This window comes from Erythranthe guttata, chromosome 6 (assembly GCF_056151865.1).
Source record: "Erythranthe guttata isolate IM_541 chromosome 6, IM_541, whole genome shotgun sequence".
Taxonomy (NCBI): domain Eukaryota; kingdom Viridiplantae; phylum Streptophyta; class Magnoliopsida; order Lamiales; family Phrymaceae; genus Erythranthe; species Erythranthe guttata.
In genome coordinates this window covers 8,311,669-8,337,518 of record NC_142538.1, presented here as the reverse complement: position 1 = coordinate 8,337,518, position 25,850 = coordinate 8,311,669, and the positions used below count along the sequence as shown (strand labels likewise).

General features: G+C 33.1%; 2 protein-coding genes across 2 annotated transcripts; one reads left to right on the top strand and one right to left on the bottom strand.

Annotated features, from left to right (window-relative positions):
* Positions 1 to 7,456: 7,456 nt before the first annotated feature.
* LOC148770062 (auxin-responsive protein SAUR21-like) lies at positions 7,457 to 7,874 on the top strand. Its single transcript, XM_088818913.1, has one exon. It carries the CDS (start codon positions 7,549 to 7,551, stop codon positions 7,813 to 7,815), a length of 267 nt encoding a protein of 88 aa, XP_088675039.1. The 5' UTR covers positions 7,457 to 7,548; the 3' UTR covers positions 7,816 to 7,874.
* A 1,940-nt stretch (positions 7,875 to 9,814) lies between these two features.
* LOC105960316 (uncharacterized) lies at positions 9,815 to 14,800 on the bottom strand. Its single transcript, XM_088818965.1, has 4 exons — positions 14,462 to 14,800; positions 13,859 to 14,230; positions 10,529 to 10,611; positions 9,815 to 9,875 (listed from the first exon to the last, which is right to left on the bottom strand). Exons 1-4 carry the CDS (start codon positions 14,798 to 14,800, stop codon positions 9,815 to 9,817), a joined length of 855 nt encoding a protein of 284 aa, XP_088675091.1.
* Between the last annotated feature and the right edge of the window lie 11,050 nt (positions 14,801 to 25,850).

The window sequence follows — 25,850 nt, the reverse complement described above, 5'->3', positions numbered from 1 at the left end:
ATTTTAGACGTTACGGAGAAGAAATGAGGGTTGGTTGATATCTCCCGTCTACATGATTTTCAGAATTTGGTGTTGCAAAGTGGTTTAATGGACGCGGGATTTATTGGGAATCCATTCACTTGGAGCAATAATAGGACGAGACCTGCGAGGATTTGGAAGCGTCTTGATCGGATCATGGTCAATCCCTCGTTTCACCTTTCTTTTCCAAATTTGAAGGTCGTTCATTTGGAGCGCACTTTGTCCGATCATGCGCCTTTATGTGTGAGTTATGAGCAGCCCCTGGATTCGGTTCGAACCAGATTTATTTTCCAGCGTATGTAGGTAGATCATAGCTCTTTTCCAGAGACAGTCAAGAAGGCGTGGACTATTCCCATATTTGGGTCTCCGTCGTATATTTTTCAGCTAAATTGCATAATGTCAGGCGTGTTCTTAAGCGGTGGAATTGGGAAGTGTTTGGTGACCTACAAAGTAATATCAAAGCTTCTCAACAAACAATTCAAGCGCTTGAAAATGAGCTTCAACATGGCTAGAATGAGGAGATTTCGGGGCAACTTGTGGAGACTACGAAATATCTTAATCGTCTCGAAGACTGGGAAGCGAAGATGGTAAGTGCCAAGGCTCGACTTGCATGGGAGAAGGATGGGGATCGCAACACCGCTCTTTACCATGCGTGCATCAAAGATCGGTGCAAGCGTTCGACCATTCAAATTAAGAGAGAGGATGGATCCATTCCTAACGAAATTGGTGCTTAGGCGTCGGAGTATCATATGGACGAGACTTTATTCCATGAGATTACTACTGTGGTGAGTAACTCCTTAAATGAAATTTTTTGCATAGTTCCGGATCTAGAAGAAATTCTCGAAGCTATTAAGGGACTGAAGGCGTCTAGTTCTCCCGGCAATGACGGATTCACAGGGCACTTTTATACATGTTGGGAAATTATTAAAGATGAGCTGGCAAATTTTATTGTTGATTTCGTTCGCGGGGGTTATTTATTGAAGGAAATGTGTCTATCCACAATTTTTTTTGTTGCCAAAAGTCGAGAATGCAAGGAGTATGAGCGATTTCAGACCCATTAGTTTGGGTAATTTCTCGGGAAAGATTGTTTCTAAAATTCTAGCGAACCGATTAGGCAAGATTCTTCCTTTTATTATCTCTGAGGAGCAAGCTGGATTTGTACAGGGAAGGAATATGACTACTCACATTGTTATGGCACAAGAGTTGACGAGAGATATTGACTAGAGTGTTCGGAGGGGGGGGGGGGGGGGGGGGGGGGGGGGCATCATTATTAAACTGGATATGGGGAAGGCTTATGATCGATTAGAGTGGAGGTTTCTCTTGAAGGCCATGTGCTCGTTTGGTTTCTCCCATAAATCATGTGATTTGATTTATCAAAATACTTGCAACATCTCTTATTCTTTTAACATCAACGGAATCCTGACCGGAAACATCAAATTTTCCCGCGGGGTTAGGCAAGGCGATCCCCTCTCTCCTCTTTTATTCATCTTGGCACAACAAATTTTGACCATCAATCTTAATCGGAAAATGGTGACGAAACAGATTATTCCATTCAAGGTTGGTCGAAATGAAGTGGTGGTTTCTCATCTTTTGTATGCGGATGACATACTTATTTTCTCGAATGGAGGGCAACAATCTATGGGGATAATTACATTTTTTGTCCTTATATTTTACCACTTATTCGTTTTTCGTCCCTAAACAAGTTGGAGTGACATTATTCGTCCCTAAACATGCCATTTTTTAGCAGTTTTCGTCCTGCCGTTAACTCTTGCTGTTACTTTGGATGGAAATCTGACGTGGACCTGAAAATCTCAATATATGCTGCTGACATGGATGATTATTAATCCACGTGGCCGCTCACGTGTATGTTGTTGGTGATATGCTTAGTGAAACCAACTCATATATATTAACTCAAATTACCCATGCATTGGCACCCACCAAAACTCATCTCTAAACTTTGCTAGAGAAAACGAGCCATCATGCACATTCCCAAAATACCCATTTCAACTTTGGAAACGAACCACCACCATGCAAGAGACCCATTCCCACCCAATTAAAAGGAAATTCTGACCAGAATTGACTGTAAACGATACAATTGTCGGGTGAATAATATTTATTTCGAATTTGCATGAAATTTTCATATTTGAACTCAAAACATACAGTGAAATAAATTTTTGCAATATGTGCGCATGAATTAATGAATATACAAGACATGCAACTACATCAGTTTTTTTTTAATATCCCCTACACCGGCCATGACAATTTTTTTTGTTTAAATGAGTAGTCAAAGTCAGTTGGTGATATAATGACCAATTAGGGTAGGCAATCTAAATTAAAGTTTATAGAATTGCAAATCGTGCAAATCCTCAATAGGTAACAAAACAAAGAATTCTTTTTGAGTAGCTTAACATATTATAAATTTCATTCAACAAATCCAAATATATTAATTCAAAGTAGAAATTGCATTGCATCAGATTTTTGTATGATGGAAAAAAATTGTCTTTTGGGAATTATCGAGGCTATTTATTAGTCCAAAGAGGTGTGATATTAAAGAAATTAGCAATTTGGAAAAGAAGAATTATGCTCTAAAGAAGATGCAATCTGAAATTAAAGAGGGGTTGGCTCTTACGTATCATGTGCGAAGCACATGCTATTTTCTGTCCAAACTAACCAGCCAAATTGACGGAGGGACGAAAATAGCAGAAAAATGGCTTGTTTAGGGATGGATAATGTCACTCCAACTTGTTTAGGGACGAAAAACGAATAAGTGGTAAAGTATAGGGACGAAAAGTATAATTATCCCACAATCTATGCAAGCTCTTATGGAGGTTTTAAAATCTTACGAACACTCTTCAGGGCAATTGGTGAATGTGTCTAAAAGCAACATGTTTGTGGGTAAGTGGGTTAAATTTGTGGGTCAGTCTATTGAACAATTGACAGGCTTTCGTCGTAAATCTCTGCCCTTCCGATATCTTGGCATACCGATTTATTCTGGTCGTACCAAGGCTGAATACTTCGAATATTTAATACAAAAAGTTCGTGGTAAACTTCAAGGGTGGCACGGTAAAATTCTCTCATTTGCGGGCAAACTAACGTTGATTAAATCAGTTATGGCAAGCATCCCGATTTATTAGCTAGCATGCTCCAAAGTCTCGGCCTCTGTTCTTGTTCGTCTAGAACAACTTATGTCTTCTTTCTTGTGGAGCTCTGGTGGAGAATCGCGGACCCAGTGGGTGAGATGGAAAACGGTTTGTACCCCTATTGACGAATGGGGTTTGGGTATTCGAGATCTCAAACAAGTCATGCGGTGCTTACATGCTAAACTATTCTGGAAGGTGCTGCAAAATTCCTCATTATGGTCCAAATTTGCTCGGGCGAAGTATTGTGATAAATGAGTTCATATTACAAGGAGATCCGCCTCTCCATTATGGATGTCAATTTGTAGCCATGCGGAGAGCTTAGCGGACTGTACTGAATGGTTGGTGGGCCGTGGTGCTATTAAATTTTGGACACATAATTGGCTAGGAGAGGTGTTAGTCGGACCTTTACCAAGCGATAATAACTTGACAATTGCGGAAGCCTGGCCCCAATTTGCGGACCTGCTGCAAATTATACCACAAGAATGGCATAAAAAGATGAAGAAAATTACTTTAGAGATGAATAAACCGGATCGTTTCATTTTTACCCTCACTCAATCTGGTGAATTTTCGAGTAAGGAATATTGGCGTCATATTAATATGCCACGTTTGCGCGTCTCGTGGACAACTCGTATTTGGCAGCCTTACTTACCTCATCGAACTAGTGGATTTTTATGGAAGGTAATTCATCATGCATTGCCGGTTGATCAACGAATAATTTCTCGGGGTATTCCATTGGCTTCAAGATGTGTTTGCTCCTAATCGCCTTGCTCGGAAGATATTGCTCGCCTATTTTTGCACTCAGAGCTTGCGGTACGGGTTTGGAAGCACTTCGGCTCCCTTTTCCAAGTCCAAGATCGGTTTGAGTCGCCCAAACATGCTTTGTGCGTTTGGGTCCCGCGGCCATCCGATCTCTCTCTTTATGCGATGATTCGGAATTCGGTGGTATGTCACATTTTTCGTGAAATTTGGAATGCTCGGTGCTGGGTGGTATATGCTGATGGGGATATGTCAAGTGCGGAAATTATTCGTAAGGTTTACTACCATACGCAGAGCTTGGTGGCTTTGCATCGTCCCAAGCAATCTTCTACCAAGATTCAAAGCCTTCGTATTCAAGCCGCTGGTCTTCCGGTGGTGCAGCCGCCTCATAAACGGGGGGCATGGCATAAATGGGAATTTTCTCCGACAGGAAAGTATACGATTAATACAGATGGTTCGGCAAAAGGTGGGATGAGTTCAGGAGGCGGTATTATTAGAGATTCGAGGTGGGATATTGTTGCTAGATATTCTTCATTTTTCGGGCATGGCACGAACAACTCTGCGGAATTTTTGGCTATAGTTTATGGCCTAAGAATGTGTAGGCACATGGGGATCCTTCATGTTACGGTGGAGAGTGACTCGTTGTTGGCTATTAATGCAATTAAAACCAAGGTCGTTACATGGGAGTTAGAATATATTCTTCGGCTTTGTTTGCAGGAAGTGGATTCTTCTTTCAAGCACGTAGTTCGTCAAAAGAATACGGTGACGGATCGATTAGCTAATTGGGCGTATAATCACCAATCAAGTCAAGAATATTTTACCGAAATTAGTCTTTCAGTGGAGGTTCGGGCTACTTTGATCAGTGATAGGTTGGGGATTGCTAATTTCCGCCCCTAAGTTGATTTGGACCTATGATGACATGTGGGTTTCTCAATTTAATAAGGGGTCGAATTGCAATTTTTGTATTGGTGAGCAGGAATATCAACTTACACGTGGTTCTTGTGCGTATTTGCACTTTCATCCACACATGAGGTCCTTGAGCAATTTTCGAAGATTTTCTTTATTAGACATAGTAATTTTTGTTTATTTCCTTTTTAACCCATTTTTTGGGTTTTTTAGTAATCGATTGTATAGGACTTCGATTGTCCCGTTTTTATTCCGTTCCGATTGTAGGGGTACTCTTTTCCTTGTGTAGGCCCATAAGATTTTTAAGGAAGGCCCTCTTGTACTTTCACAAGTATATAATGGAATAAAAATATTTTGGCCAACAAAAAAAAAAAAAAAAAAAAACCAATCCCTAACAAGAATAAAATAAATAACTTATAAAAAAAAACACAAATTTGCATTTCAATATCCAAAAAAACAACATAAACGATTCAAGGTATTTGTCAACCATTCTTGGGCACTTCATAAATAATTTCTGAACACATGACAAAACTAAAACTAAAAAAATAATTAAAAAAAAAACCAAAAAAAAAACAAAAAAAAAATACCTTAGCAACATCAATAGCAACAGTGATTATATCATGCCTCACTTGTAGCAGTCAATCCACTGCGTCCTCGACGACAAGCGTCAGTCATCTGCTTTAGCGTAGTCGGTGGAAACCACCGCCGCCAACTACAGAACCGTCGTCACCACACATCACGCGGCGACGGGAGGCAGCGGCAAACACTCTTCCATCACCACCGTCGTCGGTCGCCGTCAAACATTTTCTCCGACGACGTCCTGCTTTTCCTCCGAATTTCAGTCGAGAAGAGAAAAGAGAAGAGAGAAGATGAGAAGATGAGAAAAGGAGAAGAAAGAAACGGTAAATGAAATGGGTTTAGGTTGTGAAACGTGAAAATGAGATTTAACATCAATAAGGGTGGTTTGGGAATTATTAAAATAGCATTTGAGTGGAATATTAGCTAAGGTGATTTTCTCTAATTATTTTTGTGATGGGGTGTTTCTTTAACTATATTTCTTAGATGGGGTCTTTTCTATAATTTTTCCTATATTTTATATCCATATATAGTTAACCTCTCGTTGAGCACAAATCAAATGTTCCATATCATTTCTCAAGTTTAACCAAGTCCTATATCTGTTTTTTCAGACGTTAGAAACATAATAATATAATTTGATTATAGGCACTCTTTCAAAAAATATTTTTGAATGTTGTTACTTATCAGTGACCAAATTAACATAAGTAAACATTGAACTAGATTAATTTATTAGGGCAAATTCCCAAATGGAAATTAACCCTCCAAAATGAGGCGTATGTTGTTTGAATTGCAGCAAGCACACCATGTTTGCAAAAAGAAGCCGAAAGAATAGTTTGCTATGTGCTCTTGTATTTATATCCCTGGCTATAAATTGTTATTTGGGATTCTTTGTCCGGATCAAAAAATAGAAGCATCCGCACTAGCTAGTTACGTACAACCTCTTCAGCCGATTCAATTGTTGGGGTTTCATGAAATTTCAATGACCGAGTTGCCTTATTTATATTCTGACAAGTACAAAAAGTTAGAGATGAATTTTTGAAAGCAAAAATGCGAAAAAACGCTTATGATAAAACTTGTAACTACCATTAAAATTTGTCCGGGAAGACATTTTGTATCCGACAAAGTATATTGTGTGTACAGATATGAAAAATATGTAAAGAGACTAGCTAACAAAAATTCTATTGCTCTAGAACCTAGTCTATATATAATGTTTTGCTCAATTGAGAGGTGAGATCAATGAATAAGTCCTCACTGCAAGGAATAGTGAGGCCGCCCATCGGAAGATGAAATCCCAATTCTTCTTCAGTTTGGTATAGCAATTCTTGAAACAAAGGATCATTCAAATACGATAATGGAATAACAAATCGCTTATTTTCACTCTCCCCGACATAAACAGCCAAATGCTCATTTGGAACTTCAGTTGTCCTCTTTTCAGCCGACAAAGACCGTCTAAGAATTTTGTGAATAGCCATCGATTTTTGTTGGAACTGAAATCTTGGTGATCGAGGCTGAAGATGAAAATAAAGAAATATATGAGAGTACTTTAGTGAAGCAGATGAAAATCTTGAAAATCGAGTTTTGAAGGCTGGTTGTCAGTTTAGAAATGTGTAGTGTAAACATATATATAGATGAACATCTAAATGCCATAATCCTCTTAGCTGGATTGAGTGGTTGCGAAGTGGCCAAAGGGTATATTAATTTATAAAGAATCACATGGTTTTGTCTCTAAAACTTCACAAAATTTGAGCAAGAAAATGTGATAAGACCCACCGAATTAAATGTGGCATAAGTTAGATTACAAAACATAACTTAGCTAGCATTTAGGATAACATTGCCAACTACACTAGCAAATGGAAAATCACATATATGTTTAAGGGCCATGTTGCTATAGCTGGTGGGATACAACATTTTCGATCACATAAATTCATCTTATTGGCCTAATTAATTCATTACCAATTTACTTTTTTTTAAGACAAATCCATGTGATTTCATATGCTTATGTTTTTTTCAATTTCATAGAGGATACATCATTTGTTTATAGCCTATATATACAAACATCATTTCTTGATTACAACCATCATCAACAACTCCTTTCTCAGCTCTCACTTATTTCAAATACTTCAGCTAAGAAAGATTCACACTTCATACAAAAATGGCCATCCGCCAAATACTGAAAAGATCTTTATCCAACGAAAGAAGATCAACTGAAGTCCCAAAGGGGCATTTAGCTGTTTACGTTGGAGAAAATGAAAAGAAGAGATTTGTTATTCCATTGTCATATTTAAGCCATCCTTCATTTCAAGATTTGCTATGCCAAGCCGAAGAAGAATTTGGATTCCATCATCCAATGGGCGGCCTTACTATTCCTTGCAGTCAGGATTTATTCGTTCATCTTACATATCGCTTGAGCAGAACATAATATATACATATATAGAGGAATGTACATATGTTTAGGAGGACCACAGTTTTGTAAAATTAGTTTCTCCAAGAAGTATTGTTCTTCTTGTTTCTATATGAAATCAACAATTAAAATCTTTTTGTTCTAATTAGTTTTTTTGTTCTCCTTATGATATAAACATCTTCATAAGTGATTTTACTGAAAAATATTAAACCCAAGAAACAATTCTAAAAATATTGATTTTTGGGTGCCAAGTGCCAATCACTTTATATTTGAAAAGGGCTATTTGCAAATTTTGCAATAAAAGGGTTAAAATGTTAAAAACATGTAATTTGAGGGTTTAAAATGCCGAAAACAAAACAAAATATAGAAGTCCTTGGAACTTCCTATATCATCTTCAATGTCTTTAGCCGACACAGGCCACACTTGGATTTTGTAAGAAATAATTGACCATTAAAATAGTTTTATGTGTTACTTTTCAAATTGTGAAGAAAAAAAAATAAAGGACAAATTCCACTTTCTTCCCTTATAATCTGGGTCGAGATCAATTTACCTCTTCTATTTTAAAAAAACATCGATTTCCTCACTTGCATTTGTACGTTTTTCCAATTTGCCCCTCGTTGTTAGTTTTCAAACTTTTGATCTTAATATTGTTTGGTCAAGGCCTGAAAATTAGAACAGCATCCACCCCTCCTAGTTGAATTTTTATACTTTGAATTGGAACTTTAATTTCTAGAAAATAATATTTTTTTCTGAATTTTTTTTCAGAAAATAATATTTTTTCTGAACTTTTTTTCCCGGCCGGATTCCGACATTGGCCGGACGGTTCTCCGGCATTGACTTTTTTTCCTGAATTTTTTTTTTCCTGCCGATTTCCGGCGTTGACTTTATTTATTATTATCATTTTTTGAAACTTTTTTTCTCTCTAAATTACTGTGTTAAGAACAAAATTACTGTATGAGATAGTAATATTGAGTACCAAAACAGTAATATTACTAATATTACCGTCATAAATAGTAATATTACTGTCCCAAATACTAATATTACTGTCCCGAACAATAATATTATGAATATTACTTTCCCGAACAGCAATATTACTAATATTATTGTCCCAAAAAGTAATATTATTGCATGAGACAGTAATAATACGGTCGAAGACAGCAAAATTGCAGGCCCAGACGATAAAATTAATCAATACACAGTAAAATTACTGCTTCTGACAGTAATATTACTGTCTTAGATAGTTAAATTACTGTCTCCGACAGCTAAATTACCGTCGGACACAGTAATATAGCAGGCCAAGAAAGTAATATTAATTAAAATAATTTTTTTATGAAAAAACAAGTTTACAACAAAAAAAAGTCAATGCCGGAGACCGGAGGTTGACCTGCGGGAAAATAATTTTCATAGAAAACAAAAAAAAAAAAAAGCGGTCAAACTGGAATAAGGGTCCAAATTGGTTAATTGGTGAAATTGTGGTGTAAATCATGAAATTGAAGTTGAATTAGGGTGTCAAGGAATTTGGGGTAATTTTGGTATATATAAAAGGGCTTTCCTTATTTACAAATAAGTTTGAATGAGTTGGATTTATTTGGAGAGCTAATTGCACATAACCCCCTATGTAATTTTGAATTGCCGAAAAAGTCCTCGTGTTAAAAATATTAGCAAGGACCCCCCTATGTTGTGTTTTACGAAGCAACCGTCCTTACTTCAAAATTGATGGTTGACTTGTATGCAATGACTAAACTACCCCTGATAAGTTTTTAGTAATTTTCAATTTGACATAAAAATTGAAAAAAAAAATATCACACAAACGGAGCAAACCAGCTTCTCTCCCCTTCATTGCACGTCAAGGAAAAAGAGAAGAATGGTTGGTGACAATGGTGGTGGTGGGGGGGGGGGGGGGGGGGGGGTGGATTTTTTGGATTTTTTTTTCAGATCGGAAGAAAAGAATGCCTCGACAACAATTTTTGATGGACGGAAATTGTGGATTCAGAAGCTATAGTAGCGGCGGTGGCATTCAAAAGCGGTGGCGGCGGCATGGTGGAATCGGATAGTCGGCGTCGAGTTTGGCGGAGTAACTGCACAGTGACGACAAATGATTCTTCGAGTTTGACATTCTTCTTCTTCCTCAGGATACGAATTAAGTTTTACAAATTGGAAAAAAGTGCTTTGAAGGGTTTTTTTTTCTTTGGACATGGATGTGCCGAAAAAGTTTGAGGCGCCGTTTTTCTTCCCATTTGTTTTCTTGGATTTGAAATAGAAATGAACTTCAAGCTCAGATCTGGGTTTGGTTGATGGTGTTTGCTGGAAAAAATCACGATGAAAAAGTGGAGGGCTGCTCCTGAGGTTGAAGAAGAGGGCTTAATTGAAATATTAAGGACTTAATTGAAAATTTTAAAAAGTTCATTTTGGTACTTATGAAATTTCTGGTTGCATTTTGGTATTTTCGTCAAAAAACAAACCCCCAGTCACATTTTGAGTGAAGTGCACGGTCAGCTCTCAAGGGCCTTATTAACTTTGACTAATTTTTATTGGGGGTATTTGCTAATTATTTGAACACGAAGTCTTTTTCAGAAATTCGAGATTACACAGAGGTGGTTTTTGCAAAAAACCCTTATTTGGACGACAAAAGTGTTGGATGTCTATTTTTTAATTAAGTGCTCTTGTCATGAGCATATTTGTCATTTGCCCTTTTTTTTGGGGGAGGGGGACGGCTGGCCCCTGGGCCTACCTTGTTACGCCCCTGCGTAGCCCTCTCACGGTGAGCGACGAGTCCAGATGCTGGTGGTGGACGGCCGACGGCAATCCAAAAGCCTGAATAGCCGGATAATGAAGAATAAACACATTCAATTATGAGGTGGGAATTTTTATAATTTACGAGTTTTGTTATTGGTGAAATACGTGAGGTAGTAGGTCGGAAGTCGACGAAGAGAAGAAGAGATGAATGTGGAGACAGATTCAGCAACATCGATTGCAACTGGGATGATTGGTTGGATCAATCCATAAGACAATTTGCATGTTGGGGAAGAAGGTGAGAGAATTGATTTTGGTAAAACAAAAAAAAATGTATATTGAAAAAGCAAAATGTATCTATTGTAACTGATTTTCTATCAGCTTTTTAAATCAATAATCGAATTCATATTCTTATAAAAAAAAAGAATTCTGGTACTTATATATTTTATATTTTATGAATTTTCCTAATGGTGTATTTTTTTAGAATTTTTTGTCACTTTAATTGAAACATTCTATTTTTATACTTTTGTAATGTACTTTTTATATTACTAGGCAGGTGCACGTGCGGTGTACGCGTCGTGATAATGTCAACAATAGAAATCAAATAGAAAACAACAACGTCAACATTGGAAATCAAATAGAAATATATAAAGTAGTATAGTTGTCTTTGTCGCAAATTATATTACAAAGCAAACCTTGTCATAGTAAGGTGGTGCTCGTAAAAACATTAAAAAAAAAAAACAGAAGTTGGTAATTAAAAGTTAAGTTAACGATAATTGTTTATTTCTAATTGGAGGTGTTTGCAAAGTCCATGAAAAATCAACTTTAGGAACTTATTTTAGCAACTTATTTTAGGGGGAGTTGGTCCATGCATCTTTTTATATTTAGCTTAAAACAATGTATTTTTACAAGATTAGAAGCAGAAGTTGGTACTACAAACACTCTCTAAGTGATTTTGAGCCAAAAAATGCTGAGATTGACTTTACAAAAGCTTTTACAACACCACCTAACTGCATTTCTGATACCATGACTTATCTATAGCCACTTTGTTGTTTCATTCATAAGGCCCTAAAATTTCCGGGAGCTACGTGTTAAATATTAAAGTACGTAGCACAAATAAATTGCGCCATAACTTACACGTAGCAAGAATATTAATCATAATATGTTGTACACGGATTAATGTAACTTCATATCTAAATACATCAATTAATTTTTGAATTCTTTTCTCAAAAAAAAAAATTAATGTTGATTTCTAACTACATTATCAATATATTAGAAAGAACAACTTTTTCCAAAAAAGTAAGTAATTAAATAAAATAAGAAAAAAGTGAGAACAACAATTTATGCACTCAGAGTCTCTCCAAATTCAGATTGTCTCCATCTATTGTCATTTGTAATGTTAAGCGGAAATATATATTTGATAAAATTATACTAAGGGAAAATTACGGCCACCTCCTGAGTTATGGTTAAATTACGAAAACCCACTCCTGTTGTGGGTAATTATAGCCACCCCTCTCAACTATGTATTATTTTATGAAAAAACCCCTGCTGAGGTAAATTTAGGGATGTTAAATTGGTAAAACCGAACCGAAATTTCGGTACGCCAACATTTCATACCGTTTACGGAACTGGATATACGATTTGGTTCGTTAAATAACCGAATTACATAAATTTAATGTAAAAATATTTAAAAGGAGTGGGCGGCTGTAATTATCCAACAAGTGGGACTTTTTTCGTGATTTAGCCATACCTCAGGGGTCGCCGTAATTTGCCCTTATATTAATGATTGCTACTTCTTCGATATCATGGTTGCATTTGCTCATTCTCGGAAAAATACTACCTAGAAAGCTGGAAATGTTAAATATTAAAACACCAAAAATACATTATTTCCATACTTACATAGTAAAAGTGTATGCTTGTACCGGTTCTTTGATTCTCCCTCTAAGAAAAAACAATAAAATTTTTAAATATAAAACCTTGTGTAAATCAACACTCTATTAAAACCTAAAGGTTTAAATACAATTTACACCCCTAATGTATATCATCTGTAACACTTATCCCGTAAAGTATCATTTGTAACACTTATCCCTCTAAGAGCAACTCCAATGGGAGTATCAAATGGATTATCAACCCCATAAACTACCTTTTTGATATCCCAAAACTAACAATTTCTACTCCAACGGGATTATCAAAATGGGTAATTCTAAAAGTTTGGGGTGTTTGAAAAAATCTGAAAAATTAATATAAATAAAAAAAACAAGTACATGGGTGCTTTTAAAATTATAGCTTAAATCAGCTTATTTTAAGAGAAGCAAAAGCAAAAGTCAACTTTGCAAACATCTAAAAACAAAGTGTGTGAGAAAAAAAGCTCATAATCTATTTCTAAAAGCTTTTGCAAACACCACCTAAATATTAAATAGCCAATGTCTGTTAACTCATTCCAACCGATTCAAAGGTGGCTAGTGAAATTAGTTTGGGATTGGGCCAAATAACTCACTATTTGGTTGGGCCTAATTAACTAATTATAATTACTAGTATTCACCCGTGCGATGCACGGGGCGGCATATTTTCAACTGGAAATACATGTCTGAAATACATATTTTATTACGCTCATTGAATTTAAATACAAAGCGCGACCAACAATATTAAAAATATGCTTTAAGTATCATGTTCTTCATAGTTACATCATAAGAATAATATAAATATTAGTATATCGTCAAAAATAAATCTTAAGGATAATAAGATTTGCACTGAGCATCCTAGGGACATGGCTGAAAATAACATCGCACGGGGGAAATTATATAGAGAAGAAACACCTGCCAAAGAATAAGTTGTTAAAAAAAACATGTTACATAAATAATTGGTAAATATGAAAATATTTTCTACCTTCAAATTCGATGAAATACTTCATTGTACACGACATTTCTAGTGACATTGGTGAGTTCGCCCGAATCCGACTTGATGAATATCTTAATGCCACCTCTGCTCATAACTTTGGACAGTGCAACATATAGTTGATCATGGCTGAAGACATGCCTAGGAAGATACAAACCAACATGCGAAAGAGTTTGACCTTGACTTTTATTGATTGTCATTGCAAAAGAAACAATTAATGGAAACTGTCTTCTCTTAAATTTAATTGGCAGTCCGGAGTTAGATGGTATTAAAGTCATCCGAGGAATGAACACCATGTCACCGATATTTTTTTTCCAAAAAGAATTTGGCAACTCAGAACGTGAATACCAGTTTTAATAATTTGAAGTCTAGTCCCATTACACAATCCTCTAGCTTGATCGATGTTTCTTATTAGCATAACGGGTGCACCAACCTTGAACTTCAACGCATGAGAACAAAGTCCGGAGCATCTTATTGTGTTAAGAAATTCAGTCGAATAAATTTCTGCATTATCCTTCATTGTTTGCTCGTCCCTACACATACTATCTGAGCTCAGGTACACCTTCTCTCCTCCTGGAAGGAGAGACATTAAGTGATCGTTCACAGACTCGACGAATTCATTAGTTGGTGCAAGAATTGCTCTCCCATGAAAATAATTTGGATCATACATGTTACTCAACAAATCCGGGTAAATGAATTCCAGTAGGTCTCTGAATGGATCGTCTGAATCACCAATCAACATGTCATCGGAAATCTCTATCGAAGCTTCACCATCGTTTTGTTCCCCATCATCCTCATTACCAACCTTTAGTATCCAGTCTCCAAATTATTTTACCTCATCCACGTTAGATGGAGAAGAGCATGACTGCAATCTCATGTTCTTAGTCAATTTCATGATACGACAGAAATTCCATAGCAGAGAGGAGTTTATCGTAGCATATACTATGTCCTGCCTTGATGCTTTGAGCACAACTGGTAAAATCTACCTAAAATCTCCTCCAAGAACAACCCCCTTACCACCAAAGAGTTTGTCAACCTGTAATATTGACTTCATTGTCTTGTCAAGCACTTCAAAACAGTCTCTACGCATCATAGGAGCCTCGTCCCATATAATAAGCTTTGCCCTTATGAGCAACTCCGCATGTGGACTTTGTTGCGATATGCTGCAGGTGAAACTCTCGTGTACATTTATGGGTAGTCCGAATCGGGAATGAGTTGTTCTTCCACTGGAGAGCAATAACGATGCTATACCACTCGATGGAACGTTAATTACAATCTCTCCCTTAGAACGAACTGCAGCCGAAAGAGTTAACCATAGAATCGTCTTTGATGTTCCACCATGGCCATATAGAATAGAACATTCCACCACGGTCATTGGATACAACATCCATGACTACATCATAAACATTTCTTTGCTCGTCTGTAATTCAAGCAAGACACCATTGAAGTTCTCTACCCATTTCAAACCGGTCGTAATCCAGTTCATCTAACACCAATATGTTTATTGTTCCTCCGCTGAGAATTCGATTGGAACTGGCATGGGCGCGTAATTTCGCAGGCTTTTACCATTGCTTTGCAATATTTTTTCTATTTCGGTGAGAGTATAGTTCTTCAAGTTTTCATCCGATATATGTAAATCTTCAAAAAAAAATGCATAAATTATGTGCATTTAGTTCAAAACGTAAAGAGACAATATTAAAAGAATGAGTAATATTTAATATCTAATTGAATACTGTGCTATACAAATTGTCATACCTGAATTATTATAAAGACGTTGTTGTTTGTAAGCAATACCCTCCGCCAAATCCAACCAACAACTTTGACAAACATGTTCGGGCCGACTTAAGCTATTGGAAAGAAGCATAACTACAAATAACCTTCTTATATAACCCCCCAGTGCCCAAGTATTCACTTCTATTATTGCATCTCTGTATTCTTTATCGTCATCTAACAGACCCAAAACATAACATGCATCCCTGAACGTAGGGTAGACGGTGTCAAAAACTTTTCTGATGTCCTCGTAGCACGTATATCCCCTATGAATGTTAAGTAGCAGCCTAAGGTAATAGTCTTCCCCTTTTCCAGGGGGAACATTCGCAAGTCTACCAATAGAAAATCATTTTTTCCTTGGCGCCCAAGTTCAAGAATCCTCTTTATATACAAATTGTTGTGGAAAATCTTCGTACCTCAAGTCCCTAGCATGTGGATAGTTCATGTTGGCCTCAAACCACGCTAGGAACATAGTTTGCCTATCCAGCACACTTTGAAATGATTGGTTTTCATTGAAGACAAGCGGCTGATGATCGGGGAGTTGAAAGCTTAGCCTAATTATGGACGGGTCTCTGTAATGAATATCAAAGTTAAACAACCTTCACATTGCTTCACATGCCGAAAGATATCTGCAGTCGTAGTACATCTTTATCTCATCACGAATCTCAACACCGCCATCTGTATTCCGTATTTCATAAAATGCCACCGTAACTCGGTCATGCCCCTTGTTTACGTATTTGAACATGTATTTGATTGACTTGTTCTGGTTGCATAACTCAATATTAATGTGAGATCGGTATTTACTCAACCATATACGATTGTACGGGACTACAAACCCATTGTCAAAAGTAGTCTTCTTCTTCGTAATTGTTTTGCCGTCTTCCATTCTCATGTACACAGTAAAACCATATGCATCTGATTCAGTGCGCCGTACAACCGGCTTTGGAAATCGCTTCGTGCAAACTCGATCCTTCATACAGGGAGATTTCAAATTCGCCTGACCGCACGGTCCATGTATCATATACTTCTCCACCAACTGGTACATCTTTCGGTCGTTTTATTCGTCAGGATTTTAGCACATATGATTTTGTCAATTTGTTCTGAGTTCTTGGGCTTATCTTCATTATGGAACCACAATGAAATATGTGCATGCGGTAGACTTCGTTTCTGAATTTCAATTGTGCATACATCTGCATAGAAAATATAAACATATGGAATTAAAAAAATATGCATTAATTTAGTTAAGAAAGCAATAAGTAGTTAAACTCACACATGACCAAATTCTTTAATTTATATGAATGTAGTAAATGTATAATTATAAACTGAGATCTAATTAAATACTTACATGCTCTAATACGTCCGAATATACAGCCCTTCTTGCTTACTGTCATCATACTATCGAGCTTCATCTTGAACACGCGACAAAGAATGTCTGGCCGATCCTCCAGCCTGAGATTTGTATCTTTCAACACCCTTTGTATTTTTGGCCATTGAGGATTGCATATGATGGCGATGAAGAGGGTTGGAAATCCAATCCAGTTACATATTTTAAGAGCATCAATGAAGTTGTTAAACATATACCTTGGACCTGCGGTGAACGACCCTGGAAAATCATTTAAGTGTCTCCTTTAAAAATCTTTTCTTTGATACCTTTGTACATGTCAACCTTAAGTTGATCCTGATTGAACCTTATGAAATTCAACCTCTGTGACTGTACCATTGAAAATCCATCAACACAGAACTGTTGAAATAACTTCTTGGAATGCAACAGTAACAAATGTTATCCACGTCGTTTTTAGGTTAGATATGCAAAGAACTCTCGCATGCTTACATTCCTCCATTTTCTATTATCAGCAAGCGAAGATTCTCTCAAACTTATATTGTCTCAATAACCATATTCACCGTAAGGAAATAAAAGAGGATATTGTATAGGCAATTAAAGAAGATGGAGCTCACTGATTCGTTGAAGCTTATTTGAGCGTGTCTCAACTACAATATCCCTAACACCCTCTTCTGTGTCAAAGTTCCCAATGATCAAGCCTGCTATTTTCACTTGTGTTAGGAATATTGTACGTCCTGCCATCAGTACTGCAACTCTTTACCAATCTAAGTTTTACTCATTGATGGCCATCATTGGAAAACCGATCTCAAACAACACGGTACGACTGTGCAAGTACATTATTACCATCAATCATATCTTTCAACGATGCAGCGATGGCTGAGCCAAGATCATTAGATTGATTTCCGGACCTGCCAAACAAAAAAAAATATAATTATAATTTGTAAGATCTATACTCTTTAGAAACAGGGATATAATTCCCAATTTTTTTCCAAACGGCATCAATTCTATTCTGAATCTCATTTTTTGTGTAAAAAATGTAAAGCTGAGCAAATTTAGGCCTAGTGCCTTCTTTCGGCAATAAACTGCCCAGTAGATCGTAATTTTGGACGTGTAATAGAAATGTGTATGGACCAGATCCGTTATTAATAGATGTATGCACTTTTCCACCAAGCGACGTGAAAGAAAACATCATATTATACGATCGTACGTGCTATTGGAAATGTTTGCTCCTTCGATCAGTTCCAAACACTAAATTGTTAAGTGTAGGAGATGCATCTCTTATTTTTGGGAGCTGGACTTTCCCGGACATACAACTTAGGCCAAATTTTGGCCTGCATGTTTGTATGTGCTTGTCAATTCTTTCGCCGTACCACATCATTGCACCGCAAAACGAACATTCATACATTTGGACTCCAAGATCTTCATAATCTATCAAAAATGAATTAAATAATATTAGTTATTAAATAAATTAATACAATGAATTTATATAATTAATAATGTAAAGATTAAAAGTTTTTAGATTAAAATAATATTTACCAATATCGTCAACTACATCGTCGGAGACATATTCAAAATCTACATTTAAAAACAACAAATTATCATTTACAGTAGAAAAATATACTGACAATAACGCATAACAATGAGATATGTTATGAGATAATGACAAAGATAATTACCTCCGTTGTCGGAAGAAATTTCTCTTACCATCTGTAAATCGTCATCTACCAACATAGCAAGTACTGATTTCATATCCAACACACGTGTTACAGAGTCTATTGTTTTATGACTCCTTGACATCTCCTTTACATTTTGCACGAAACACTAACAAAATAGTAAGCATTCAGCTTCTGTCGAAATTAAAGAAAAAACTAATACATTGTCTACATGTATTGCACACTTAATCATTTAAACTTAGGCATAAAATTACTCACCAAAAAATAAGATCGCACCTTTTATTTTATTCATAATAGGATTTTGTAACTTGGAATGGATCTTCACATGATGTAGATGCACCATTGTGCTAGTACTCAAACGTCATCTGTCGTGATAACAAAATAGCCTATTTATTATAAAATTCATTTATAATTATGTAGCGATAATTGTACAAAGATAACAGTATTAACGTCTAATATGTAGCGATAATAATTATTTCATCAATAATATGGGTGATTTTTGTAAGTGGGTTTTTTTGCAATTAATATAATATTGTGCATAAAATTTACTCAATTGTGAAATTATAAAATTTGCAATTAAGTCCTACGTTTTTTAAATCAAAATATTGTTTATAAAAAAAAAAAAAAAGAAACTCATGAACCAATAAAAATACACTATTTTGACATGTAGGAGAGATAAAATTTGAAAATCAATAATGTGAAATTAATTAATTAATAATATATATAATTATGATAATTGGGTTTTTTTGCAATTAATATAATATTGTGTATAAAATTAATTAAACCAAAAAAAGAATTATATCCATTTATATATTTACGTATTTATTATGAAAAATGGATTAAAAAAGGAAACTCAATAACCAATAAAAAGACACTATTTTGACATGTAGGAGAGATAAAATTTGAAAACTAATTATGTGAAATTAATTACATAATAATATGGTGATTATGGTAAGTGGGGTTATTTTGAAACGAATAAAAAAATGTGGACTCAATCTCCTCAAGTAGATAAATTTTATTGTGTATCTTAGTTTTATATATAATATAGATTAAAAAGGGCTTAATCCCATTTTTCACCCTTGAAATATGACATTGACACTTCGCACCCTTGAAATAAATTAATAGCATGTTGCACCGTCGAAACACAATAAATCATTCACAATGCACTTTGAATTGAATATTTTAAACTTAATGAGGGTAATTTATTTTTTTATTGGTTTTTTTTTATTTCTAGGGTTCAAATAACAAATTAAATTATTATTTTCTTCCGCCCTGGACATAATTTCGAGTGTACGAAATGCTAAAAAACAAAAATGACAAAAAATTACTGAAATATAAATTCTTTTATTAAAAATAAAACAACAAAAAAATCACTAAATTATTCGATTGATGGATTTTTATATTGTAATTAGTAAATGTTTTGTAGAAATCTTTGGAATAAAATATAATTTTCAAATAATTTCATACTGAAGGATATATTTGTTTTTTTATAATTTTTTTGTGAAAATAATAATAATTTAATATGTTGATGAAATGTGTTTTTATATTTGCACTTCGTAATTTAGAATTGATTGATGACTAAAAAAAATTGATTTGACATTTGACATCCTAAAAAATACCACTAAAAATATTAAGTTGCCTTCATTAACTTTAAAAATTCATTTGAGGTGCATTATGCATGATTTATTGTGTTTTGAGGGTGCAAAGTGCTATAATATTTTTTCAAGGGTGCAAGGTGCCAAAAAGCTATATTTCAAGGGTGCAACGTGGAATAAAGCCTAAAAAAAGGCTTTGTCCGAAACATAATAATCTATTGAGAAATCGAATTTCCCAAGTCCTCGCTCAACTTAGTTTATGATTTTGAGTAAGCAAATAAATATAATTAATTTCCACATAATCTAATTAAGAGCCTGTTTGGCTAAGCTTATACGCTCGTAAAAATCTTATAAGATGCTTAAAAGCTTATAAGCTGTTAAAAGGTGTTTGGTGAAAAAATTACATAAGATCTTATTATTTCAAAAAAATAAGATGTTAGGAAGATTATAAGATGTTTTTTTCCAAAAGTACCTACACCCCACGTTTTTTCATTAAGATCTTATTTGCTTCTTTACTAAAACACTCAAAATACAAAAATTACCCTCAAATATTTTGTTATATTACATGAATGCCAATAACATTTATATTTTAACAAAACAACGTATTCTTATAATGAAGATTAGTAAAAATATAATTATCATAATTATCATAACAATTGTGAAAAAAATCTCTATTTATATTTTATATGTATATAAAAATACCCGAATATTCTTATTATCTCAATAATAAATTATATTTCTTTTATCTATCAAAAACAAATATTTCTTTTACAACCTATATTTTATATTAATATATTAATACCACAAAAAATCAAACCTTTCACAAACCTAATTCATTAAAACAATTTATCACACTTCATTTTATTTTAAAAATAGTCAAATATCATATCAATATACATAAAAAAATCATCCGGTTTATTTAATGTATGATTATTATTTTATTCGAAAAATTAATTTGTAAATATTATAATATTTTTTAGGTACAAAAGTATTTGAATCAAATAAGTTTAACAGTTATAATAGCGTCATATTCTTTGCTTTCATTAAAGCGATAAACAAACATTTTATTTCCAAACACCTAAACAACTTATAAAAACTAAAAGTAACTTATAAGCTACATATCCAAAAACCTTAAAAAATAATTTTTAAAATAAGATCTAACAGCTTATCAGCTCCTAAAACATCTTATTAGATGTATGAGCTTATAAGATGTTTTAAGTAAGCTTAGCCAAACGGGCTCTAATATTACTCAATATTATTAATTGAAAATCATAAATGTTCAACATTGTATGAATCTTTATCTATATAATATATAAATTGAAACCCTCAAGGTCTAGAATTACGACATGTGTCATCCATGTCGCCATCCACGTAGGCATCTAAGCATCAGCCATGTCTCAATATAAATTTAATTCATTTGAATAAGTTATTAAATATTTTATATCCTAATGTAACTTATATCCTAATTTTTACCATTTATTGCTTTCAATATTTACGCCCATACATATCAATTATTTAAGGAAATATATGACTCATATATTTAATATATTTTAATATGAAGCTAATTAAAAGCTAATTATTTAATAATTAATATAATTAAGGAAATTGTTTAATTGAATCCAAGAACTATTTTCACGGAATATTAATATGAAGTTAATTTGTATATTAATTAAGACTTTTTGGATTAGTTTAAATATCATTTATGTGTATTTTTTTCATTCGAATCCTATTTTATTTTTGAACTCCAACTTCTTTTTTCAAAATTTTGATAATTATTTTATTTTATTTGCTTTATATTAATGTTCCAATTTATATATGGTAATAATTTAATTAACCTTTTAAGGTACAATTCAATCTATTTTTGTTTAATATTTTCTCATATTCGTTAAATATGGAACATAACTATCCGATTTTTTAACATATCTATTTTTTAGGAATTGGATGATTATGCTACAACTATCATTGACTATATATTACATAAAACCACAATTTTTTTATTGATTTAACCATAATCAATCATAAATCAATCCGTAAAAACATCTCCATTAATTAACTAATTATAGTAATATCAATAAGAATATAATTGCTTAATTTATCTAAATCTACAAACATCTTCTTACATTTCATCTCAAACACTATAAATACTCCATCATTTGCATTCATTCACATCTCCGGCGCACCAAACCACACTATTGTTTGCACATTTTTTTCGTAGTTGATATTTTCATTTGTTTTTCTCAGTCTATTAAATATTTGATCTTCTTTCTAATATTATTATGTTGTTCATGTTGATATTGTTTACAATGTTATTCGTTGTTCTTCTATTGTTATTATGTTGTCTTCTTGATATTTCTTTGATTCACCGTTGTTCTTTTCGTTTGATATATCCTCTCATTCTATTAAATATTTGGGTGTTCATTATATTATTATTATATTAATCTTTTTGATAATATTTTCAATATTATTCATTTGTTGTACTTTTTTCCTTTATTGGTTGCTATTTTTGATTGATATTGTTATATATTATCATTTGATCTTCGTGTTATATAGAAATTGAAATTGTTATTTTGGTAATGCTTATGTTGCATTGTCTTATTTTTCTTTACAATATTTTGATTTGTAGATATATGGATATCAACTATCACCAAGATGCGCGTGCATGATTACAAGACTTTTTCGATGAAGGAGTTGATGATGAGTTGATTTACATTGACAATGTTGAATGTAGCAAATAATGTTATTGAATTGAGGAATGTAACAAACACAATGTAATTCAAACATTGTATCCTTTATAATATGGTATTTTTATGTCTTTCGATACCGGCAAATTTATTTTGTTAAATCATATTTTTTTTATGGTGAACATTCGTAAACCAATTGTGATATGTTTCCGATTTCATTTTATTTAGTTTTACATTTTATTGTAAATAATTTAATATTACTTCCTATGCTTATTCGAAACTTATTTTATTCTTTGAGTTTACGTGTAAGTCTTGGCATCATCCCATTACATATTAAGTTTTATTTAGTAATAATGAAAACAACTCAAAATACTCGATTTTTGATCATTTGTTTTTTTTCTCGAATAGTTTATAAATCCTTCTTCAATCTTTCATTATATTGGATAATTATCTTCTCTATTTGTTAATTATTTACTTTATCACATTAAAATGGGATGGGTGGATTGCAAGCTAGTAAAAAGTTTTTTACCGTAAACAATGATATTCAATTTCAATTAAAAACACAATAAGATCATAGAAATTCAAAGTAATCCCTTAAATATATGTGTGATTCAATATAAATTGAAACCCTCATGGTCTAGAATTACGACATGTGTCATCCATGTCACCATCCACGTAGGCATCCTAATCATCAGCCATGTGTCACTATATATTATATATATAATGTCTATTTAATACTGATTAAATTATTAAAGTTAATTATGGAATTAATATTTTCAAATTAATACAGATTAAATTTTATCGTAATTAATTGTGTATATTATTCTAAATATAATACCTAAATTAGGGCATAAATTACAGTAAGGTATTAATCTCAATAGGGCATATTACAAATAAGCCCATCAGTGGGAACTTATTCATAAAGAGATCCAGACAATATTCTCCTTTACCAATAAGTCCACACATGGTCCAGATTTATGTAAAGGACTAAAATAACCCCTCTTACTTTTATATGCTCCAATTTCATCCTTAACTTAATTTAACTTCAATTTGACCCCAAATTTCACAAATTATTCAATTTTGACCCAAAACTTTTTTTTTCACAAATTTTTTTTTTTTCAAAAACTTTTTTTTTCCGCCGGATTCCGGCGTTGACTTTTAACTTTTTTTTTTTTTTTTTTTTTTCTTCCGGATTTTTTTTTCCGGATTCCGGCGTTGACCGGCGGTCAACGCCGGTCTTCGGCGTTGACTTTTAATTTTTTTTTTTTTTTTTTTTTTTTTTTTTTTTTTTTTTTTTCTTCCGGATTTTTTTTTCCCGGATTCCGGCGTTGACTTTTAATTTTTTTTTTTTTTTTTCTTCCGGATTTTTTTTCCGGATTCCGGCGTTGACCGGCGGTAAACACCGGTCTCCGGCGTTGACTTTTTTTTTTTTTTTAATTTTTTTTTTTTTAATTTTTTTTTCTGTAACTTTTTTTTCCGTTTAAACAACAATATTGCTTTGAATGACAGTAATATTAACTATATTACTGTTAAACACAATAAAAATAACTAAACTATAGTTTAACACAGTGATATTGCTATATTAATCTCTAGCACATTAATATTAACACAAGAAAATTCATTATTATTGTATAATAAAGTAATATTACTATGTTGTCCGTTCAACAAATTTAAACAAAATAAAAAAAACCAAAAGAATTAATATTACTGTGAGTGACAGTAATATTACTATAGCAACAGTAATATTACAATAGTAGACAGTAATATTATTACGTTACTCCGTGAATAACTCAAACAAACAAAATATCCAAACAAAAGAATAATATTGATGTGGTTGACAGGAATATTACTATAACAAACAGTAATATTACCGTCAACCACAGTAATATTATTGTGTTTACAGTAATATTACGATAATAGACAGTAATATTAATACAAACACCACAAAAAAATAATAATATTGATGTTGTTGACAGTAATATTATTGTGTTTACAGTTATTTTACTGTCAACGACAGTAATATAATTACGTTGACTTGTCAACAAATCAAAAAAAAATAAAAAAAAATAATAATAAATAAAAAAATATAATATTGCATTAATTTACTGTCAACGGCAGCACAATTACATAAATGTAATGTCAACGGCAGTACAATTACGTTAATTAACTATCATTGACAGTATAATTACGTTAATTTACTGTCAGTGACAGCACAATTACGGTCAACGTTTAGCGGCGGACGTGGAAAAACAAAACAAACCAAACAAAACAAAAAACTTAAAAAAACACTAAAAAAAGAGACCGCCGGAAACCGGCGAAAAAATCCGGAAGAAAAGAAAAGAAAAAAAAAAAAAAAAAAAGCAAAAAAAAAAAAAAAAAAAAAAAAAAAGTCAACGCCGGAGACCGGCGTTGACCGCCGGTCAACGCTGGAAACCGGCGAAAAAATCCGGAAGAAAGAAAAAAAAAAATAAAAAAATAAAATAAAAAAGTCAACGCCGGAATCCGGCGGCAAAAAAAAAGTTTTTGAAAAAAAAAATATTTTTTGAAAAAAAAAAAATTTTGGGTCAAAATTTAATAATTTGTGAAATTTGGGGTCAAATTGAGATTAAATTAAGTTAAGGATGAAATTGGAGCATATTAAATTATACTCCAAAAAAAAGTCAAAATTGAATTTTTGTGGTCAAAATTGAACTTTTATGGACAAAATTGATTAATTTGGATTACAATTAAGAATTGGGTATAAATGGTTGAGGGTAATATTGGGATATACATGAATGTTTCCTTTAGTTATAATAAATATTAAAGGGATGGGCTTATTGGTAAAAGAGATATGTCCCCTAAACCTAGAATAATAAACATGCTTGGTTGGGGACTTTTGCATAAAAATCCCATCTCAATAAGTGTATACTAATTATTAATTACAATTATTAGACGAGATTAAATACATTTCCTAAATATATATATTTCGTAAATATGTATAAATTTTCCCACTCTTTTTTAAAATTCGTATTACAGTAAATATGGAACTAATTCCTAATATATATCATATCTATTTATTAATTGATATATATATATATATATATATATATATATATATATATATATATATATATATATATAGAAATACTAATATGGAAATAATCACAATTTCAACCACAATCTATTATAATCTAAATTAATCAACTCTCAATTCACGATTGATAATATTTAATCTAATATATCTTGATTTTAATATATTTTCCTTCTTGAAATTGTGATTTATAATATACAAGTACGATTCATATATGTGTATTCATTAAATTATGGTATCTACCTAATATACGGTAGGGTAAACAATATCGTATTTATATTATATATGCATATA